This window comes from Neolamprologus multifasciatus, chromosome 7 (assembly GCF_963576455.1).
Source record: "Neolamprologus multifasciatus chromosome 7, fNeoMul1.2, whole genome shotgun sequence".
Taxonomy (NCBI): Eukaryota; Metazoa; Chordata; class Actinopteri; order Cichliformes; family Cichlidae; genus Neolamprologus; species Neolamprologus multifasciatus.
In genome coordinates this window covers 48,110,062-48,117,867 of record NC_140445.1, presented here as the reverse complement: position 1 = coordinate 48,117,867, position 7,806 = coordinate 48,110,062, and the positions used below count along the sequence as shown (strand labels likewise).

At 41.4% G+C, this 7,806-nt stretch overlaps 1 protein-coding gene across 1 annotated transcript; it reads left to right on the top strand.

Annotated features, from left to right (window-relative positions):
• Positions 1-421: 421 nt before the first annotated feature.
• On the top strand, positions 422-6,453 carry ppp1r3ab (protein phosphatase 1, regulatory subunit 3Ab). Its single transcript, XM_085166647.1, has 4 exons — positions 422-1,449; positions 1,991-2,055; positions 2,164-2,252; positions 3,089-6,453. Exons 1-4 carry the CDS (start codon positions 608-610, stop codon positions 5,993-5,995), a joined length of 3,903 nt encoding a protein of 1,300 aa, XP_085022773.1. The 5' UTR covers positions 422-607; the 3' UTR covers positions 5,996-6,453.
• The last annotated feature ends 1,353 nt before the right edge of the window (positions 6,454-7,806 follow it).

Here is a 7,806-nt window from a genome sequence, read left to right as displayed (position 1 = left end):
ACTAATACTAAGCGCTCACCACTTTTTTGGCAATTATGCAAATTTGTCACCTGTAAGATAAATACAGGAAATATTACACACTAGAGCCATAAACTGTATCATGGTATCTGCCAATGTGATAGGTGGATAATAGATAAATCTAGTGTGGAATGACTGTTTCTCACCTTGAGACTTTCACAGCTATTAAATTATCAGATATTTACAGATTGGAAATTATTTTAAACAGGATGCAAGTGCAATGGAGCCCGTTGTGGGCCAGAAGTAACAAAACATAAATAGTTACCATGGTAAATCCCATGTGCCTGTAAAAATAACATTAGAACTCCCTTGGGAGTCATGGATTCTACAGAAGATGTCCACAAAATATTTAGACTTTGGGGTGGTTTTGTAATAAGAAACTTAGATGATTATCAACTTATAGTTTAGATTAGGTCATACAAGCCCTCAAAAAAACAATATAACAAATACGGCACTGGGTCATACATTCTCTTCAGGAGAAGACTTAGACTACTGCACATAGTTTAAGTCCCTTCTGGCCTATTTATAGTGTTGGCCCTCGCAACAATGTCATCTGTAATTTGACTCCATCTGTTAAGTCAGAGCATGAATGTCAGTTGCCAGAAGCAGCGCAGTTCATTTTCACGCTGAGTCTCTCACAGAGAGCTTCATGGATTTTTGGGGACAGCCAAGAGGGTCTGGGGCCTGTAACTTCTTAGGAGTCCCAGTCCTCAGCTCCTGGGACGTGGACGATGATGAGAGCGAGGTGGTCATCGGCATCAGGCCTAAATCCTCTCCTCTCCCACGGAGAAAGAGCTCTGTGTCTGATGAGGACTCAGAGCCTGAGCCTCCCATGTGTGGCTCCAGGAGAGTTTCCTTCGCAGATGCCAAAGGCCTCAATTTGGTTCAAGTGAAGGAGTTCGACACGTGGGACGTGCCCAAACTGCCAGGATACGACACATCTGATGGGGAAGGCAATGATGAAGATGAATACATTCTTTCACCTCTTAATTTTTCTCTCCCGTTATTAGCCGAGGAGCTACTGACCAAGGTCCAGGAGCAGAAAGTAGAGCTGGAAAAAATTGAGTTACTTCCAGGGACCACAATAGCAAAAGGGGTGGTGCGCGTCCTCAACATCTCCTTCACTAAGGCGATATATGTTCGAACAACTTTGGACTGCTGGTCCAGCCACTTTGACCTCCTGGCTGAGTACATCCCTGGTTCCAGCGATGGGCTGACGGACTGTTTCTCATTCACGCTCACTTTGTGGCCTCCATTTTGGGACGAGGGGGCCAGAGTTGACTTTTGTCTGCGGTATGAAACACCTGTGGGGACGTTCTGGGCCAACAACGGCAACAAGAACTACGTGCTGTCATGTTTCCGCAGAACAAAGGAAAACAATCAGCCACAGAAGGAAAATGTGAACAAGAAAAGCTGCCTCAAGACAGCCAGGTGAGAATACAAAGTGATTTCATAAAACATTTTTAGGCACATTTTTTAGGTTTATTTAATTATAGGAATTGTGCATGGTCAGGGGAATGTCCATTATGCTTGTTATGGAAGATTGTAAAGGCCATTTCCTGCCTTGAATTAAATATTGACTATTCATTAAAAATGTCCTTTGCTAGTTAGTTTTGTAACTTAAGTTTATTTTGGTGACGACTATGTGAGGTCTATAATTTGAATAACTCATATAAATAGAAGAAATATGCTTCTTTTTTTTTCTTTTTTCTTTTTTTTTACATTATAACCAATCTAGACTTTGTGAAATGGACAACAGTCACAGTTAGAAAATACATAATTTCACATCTCACACATATAAATACTTATAAGTTTTTAACAATTTAACACTTTTTAATCAAAACAATTTGTGTATCTCAGCACTGTCACCTTACGTGGTTTGTTGATTGACGATAATCACCTAAAGCTACGTGAAAAAGAAAAGCGAATTAACCCTGACTGATCGCATTTTTAATTAATTAACTTATTACAGTTCGAACTCCAGCGTGGAAAACAGTTCAGGAAAGGAGTCGTCAACACAGGGAAATATTGCAGCAGGTGAAAATTGACCTTTTCTCCACTGTGAAATGAAGAAATGACCTGAAATTGAAGAAAACTGCTTTGATAGCCCAGCAGGATCATAGATAAAATGTTTCTTGTCTCCAGATGTGTCCAACAGTGGACTAGAGGGTGACACTTTGAAATCTAAGAATGATCAGTCAGGAATGTCAGAGGAACATGGACAGAAATTACTGGTGAGTGGAAAAAAAATGTTGCCGATATGACTGATGACGCAACAGTTTCAATTCTGTCCTGACATTGTAAATCCTCACATGCAAAATGTTGTAAAGCAGGGGTGTCAAACATAAGTCCCAGGGCCACAATCGGCCCAGCAAAGACTCCTATCCTTTTTTTGTCATTCTGAACATTCGTTACAACCCAAAGAGTAGTGCTGACAGATTCTTTTCATTTTACAGCAATGTTTCTTTATCATGTAGAAAAAAATAAGATGTATTATTAATATATATATATATATATATATATATATATATATATATATATATATATATATATATATTTATTTATTTATTTTTTTTTATTTATTTATTTTTTTTAAATAATATCTCAGGGATTAAACATGTAGTTCACTGGTCCGGCCCATGAAACACTGAAGTGGGCCATAATGTAAGATGAGTTGACATCCCTGTTGTAGACTGTGTTAGGTTTTCTACATATATGATGTAATATTAGCAGTGTAAGGGCATTTAAAGGATCGGTATGACTGTGAGGTGCAGGAGGAGCAGAGAGCTTAACATGACCCTGGTGCACTTTTTCAGAGAGGGTCACATAACTGGAGTTGGGTACCACCAGTATAACATAATGTGCTGCGCACCTAAAAAAAACAAAAATAAGAAGTGATACTTGCAGTTTGTGCTTTCTCACAGTTTCAATTACATTTAGTCAGACATGTTTTTTTTTTGTTTTTTTTAAATGTCTTCTTGTTGTGAGAAATGCAACTTTAAATTTTACCTCACTTGGTTTTCTTTAAGGGGCATGTTGTTGAAATGAATCTATCTGTGTTGGTGGACAGATTGAGAGCGGAGTAAATGACAGCCAAAGGAGTCGCAGAAAGGCTGCACGGATGGCCCGGGTGAGGGACTACTTTGCTCAAAGAAACGGAGACGCCAACAACGCAGATAGAGACGAATCGCCTCCAGGGGTAACACAGGCAGCTCGAGAAGAAACCCCAAAGGAAAGGCATACAGATGTGCAACTGTTTGCTGAGAGGAACCGCAAACCAGAAGGTTCCCAAGCAAAGTGCAGCAAACCCCTCCTCAGTGTTTCACATGTTATGTCACCAGCACTTGACCGAAAGTCTGAGAACAAGCCAGAGAAATCTGAGAGCATTGCTTTGGCTGCCTCAGTCACATTAGCAGAAGGTGAGAGTGCCACGGACATCCAAGATGACCTGTTTGATAATTTTGCTCAAGCAGAACAGCAACATACCAAATCTCAGGACAGCAGTCAGGAGGCAGACATGGGTCATGAATACATTAGCAGAACAGCTGTGAGAAATGAAAGCCTTGTTGGCCAGACTAACAGCTTCACATTTGGCACTGTGGTTGCTCCGCTGTATCACCAGGTGTTTGGTAGAGTGGGAAGTGAAAGTCAGAGAGGAGCTGGCTGGGAAAATCCTGCACGGGCTACACTGAATATCGGAGGCTTACATCCTCACACTGGCATGAGACAGATTAGTTGCACTGTTTCAACAGATATTAAAAGTAACAATAGTAAAGCACTTCGAAATGTGATTAATAACCAGAAATCAAACCAGGAATGCACAGACATAGTACCATGCAATAAACGTGTTGAAGAAGAAGAAGAAGCAAGTTTAAGTCTGACATTAAATGCAGAGACTCTGCAGGTTCTGGCTGGGACTGAAAATATAGACCGGAGATGCACAAGCACACTTAAGGGTTCACGAACTTGTTTAGAAGACACATTAAGCTGTCCTGAGACTGTAAACATTTTATCGCAAGCAGATTTGTTGAATCCACAAATACCGGCTGAGAGTTTACATCCCTGGGGAGAAGCACAGGAAGACAGTGTAACACATGACCCCCAAGGCCAAATTACAGCAGAAACAACACAGTGTCCACTCCCAGAGAATCCATGTACACATGATAAAACTAATCTGGATGAAACGCACGCAAAAAGCGATACACATGAAGTCAGGACCAGTCCGCAAACATCATTTGTAAAACTTGAAAGCTCTGGGGACCTGCTGGGACATGTTAATGAAGGACCTGACCAACAGAGCGGCGGCTTAGAAGAAAAACACCATGAATGTGAGTTAATCAAAGCTCTGTGTCCTGGTAACGCATCTTTTAGTGAGGTTGAACCATGTGAAGACTTGCATAAGTTGAATTTGCACCACAATGACAATTCAGTTACAAAAGCAACTGTTCCTGACTGCAAACTTGTGGAGAAATCAGATTTCACAACACCCGAGACACTTCTGGAAGCTCAAGGAGAAACTAACAACATGGGAGAAGGCAGTAAAATGACACACGGCTCACTCAAAGATGAATCAAAATCCTCTGGTGAAATTGAGGTAACAGGGGAGTTGGCTGAATGCGTGACTACAGAGATACAGGAAAAAACAGAGCATTGCAAAATCAAAGCTGAGGAGGAGGCTCTCTGTTTAGGAGAAATCACTGAAGTAAAGGACTGGGAAATGATGGTTAAAGAAGAAGAAAACAACATTTTAATACACGAAGAAGAAAGGGAGATAGTATATTTAAATCTGGGCGTCTGTGAAGTAAGAGAAAAAGAAATTGCAAATGAGGAATTTGTCAAGGGGAGGGCAGTGACAGGAGTAGAAGAGGACAGCGAAACAATCGGAGAGGCTGTCTCTGGAGAAGATGGTGCCAGTACTGAGGTGGAATGTGCTCAACTCATAAAAATGAACAAAACAGGTGGAAGGGAAGAATTAACTGAGGAGAACCAAGTACAAGAAACAGAGGGACCAGTAGAGACAGAGCTGCACACAAAAAAACACTTTGCAGGAAAAGAGGTCAGTATTGAATGGGCACACATCCAAGAAAATGAGGAGATAAAGGGAGATGGGAAAATAAACTTGAATAAGGAAGGTGAAGGCGGAGCAGAGCGGGAGAAAGAACCAAAGGAGGGAAACGGAGAGGAGCTGGATCCACGTTACAAATTCCTAAATTACAGAGCAGTAGAGGCAGAGCTTGTAGAATCACATTCATGTGTGGCGAAACAGGAACAAAAAGATCCAGAACTGTGTTTGGAAGAGAAGTTAGAAATTACAGGAAGCAAGGATGGAGAGGTTTTATCTGCTCTGGTGAACAGCGGGCAGGAGGGTGGTGACGAGAACGTACCAGTGAAAGAAAGTATAGGAGAAGAGCAAAGTGCACACATTCAAACTGAAAAACAATGTCTTCACACCACAAAAGCTCAGTCAGAAGATGGAAATGGTTGTGCCGCTGCAGAGGGGGGCGCTTTAACGGATGAACCTGAAAGTGATCAAACAAGCCAGGACAGCGCTTCAGCAGAGTCGGACTCGGGCGATGAGGTGGAGCTGTACATGCACTGCCTGAGGGCTGTCGGCACAGGAGGATGGTCCCATGAAGACAAGAGCACTGTGAGCAAAAGGCCCCGTCTAAGCAGAACCAAACTGCTGTCTGCCACTATGCCGCCCATCACTGAATATCAGGATGAAGAACAACACCTCAGTCACCTTCAGGAGAAGCTTGAAGACAGCAATGCCACTGTATCCCCGGCAGAGGAACACATGGGTCAGAGTGTTTTGTCCTGGACAGACACGTTTTCCTGTAGCAATATTGCAAAATCACTGCTATATGCAACCCTGCTGGTGGTGTTTTTAGTTGTGGCATACCATTATGACTTTTTTGCCTGTTTGGGGCTCTACTTGATATCTGTGGTTTGGCTCTGCTGCCGAGAAGAGAAGTAACCAGTTAAAAATGACAACACAATGGGCTGAATTAAAATGTAATAATAATTAAAAAAAACTATCTGTTTGATTTTAAAGGTTTTCAGAGTGTACATGGTACTGATGTGATACCCAATTCTTCTTTTCTATAACCATTGATGACTAATGGATGATTTAGACTAATTTTTGCAGGAGATCTATGCTGTTACTTATGCTGTAAACTCCTTTAACCCTGCACCATAACCTTCCGCGCAACCTGCTGCAAGCCCACCGAAATGTAACTACATGTCGGGGTGTCGCAGCATCGACTCGAACGGCGTGGATGGATGTGGCGTAGGGGGAAAAGGGGCTTCCAGTTACGTCACAAGTTAGGAAGTAGATTTCCAGCAGAAGTCCAAATTAAGCTCAAGAAGACACAGTTAGGTCAGATATCACACACGTCAGAATAAATGTTGTCTCTTCCCTGTGGGAGGATGTTACCTGTTTTCTGTCATAAGTCATTATTCTCAATGCTTCACTGTACATAAAACCTACATTACAATGGTTACATTGATCAGTTCTGCAGCTTTCTCAAGGTGAAATACACTACTCACTGTGCTCTGTGTGTGTGTGTGTGTGTGTGTGTGTGTGTGTGTGTGACTGCCACAAAAACTCATAGTGCTGATATTATGATACAATAATAGGTGGTGAAGCTAATGAGGATGTTTAATTTTAATTTTAATTTTTCGATCATGCCTTAAAAATTGAAATATTTTTTGTGTTATACTACATTTATTTTTTAGTGTAGATGTCATGTGCATGTTTTTTGTTTTTTTTAGGTGTAGCCTTAAAATCAGTATCCATGTGCAGATTCATCCAGGTCAGGGTAGTCTTGAGAGACTAAGGAAAGGAAGGAAATTGGACTTCTTTGGGTTTGTGATGATGTTTTTCTAATCATCCAAGAGGCTTCTTCGGTTCTAAAAAATGGTAGAGGGTCCAAGTATTTAGACTCCAGTAAAAGGCATGAGTCATTACTGTTACCAGGGATTAAAGGCTGAAACCACTATGAGACCTTTCCCCAATCCATCATGTGACCGACTGAGGTCACCTGAGGTGAGGTAAATCGTAAATGGTGCTTTTCTGCTCAAGCTATCAAAACACCGTATGCCACACCCATTCACACACACACACATGATACTGAGATACATCACTTTTGTCCTGCATCTAAGTGCTTTTCAACTAACATTTATAGTCCAGTGAACGCACCGGGAGCAACTCAGCGTTTAGTATCTTCTTTGGCCAGGTCACACTCACCCCAATGGTTTGAGTGGGGTCATTGAAGTTCCTGGGATGAATGAATAAACCCAGATAGAAATCAAGTCACTTGGACCCATAACTTTTGTTTTCAACTTTGACTTTTAGCTGTGCAAGCTGAACACAGCTGCTGTATGACTTCAGGGAAAAAAGGGATTAGCGTTCTCTTTTAAAAAGAAACACCATAACATTTATAAGCCGGACACACAAAAGGTATAAACAGGGGCTTCTTTTTGATTTCAAGTGTTTCTAAATAAAGACGGGATGTTTCCGAGGTATCATGTGAAACACGTTGTCTTTTGTCTGGAAGCTCACTGACTTTGTTTAGTTTGCAGCCATGAAAATACCCAGTTAGTTTACCTAAAAAGGTGTTTCTCTCAGAAGTAAACCCTTTAGAGCAATAGCAATGCAGTTTTATTAGCCCGGTTGGCATGTTGACTAAACCCTATACCTCTTGGATTGTTTAATAACTTTTACAAAGTGAAGTCAGGCAACTGCCGTCTTTGCCAGACTAACAGGTGCCTATCTGACCTCTTTTT

Bases quoted from the DNA above. Each gene is read 5' to 3' on its own strand.
- ppp1r3ab (XM_085166647.1), top strand. From the start codon at position 608: ATGTCAGTTGCCAGAAGCAGCGCAGTTCATTTTCACGCTGAGTCTCTC. The intron at 1,450-1,990 runs GTGAGAATACAA...AACTTATTACAG, and splicing joins AGCTGCCTCAAGACAGCCAG to TTCGAACTCCAGCGTGGAAA. The intron at 2,253-3,088 runs GTGAGTGGAAAA...GTTGGTGGACAG, and splicing joins AACATGGACAGAAATTACTG to ATTGAGAGCGGAGTAAATGA.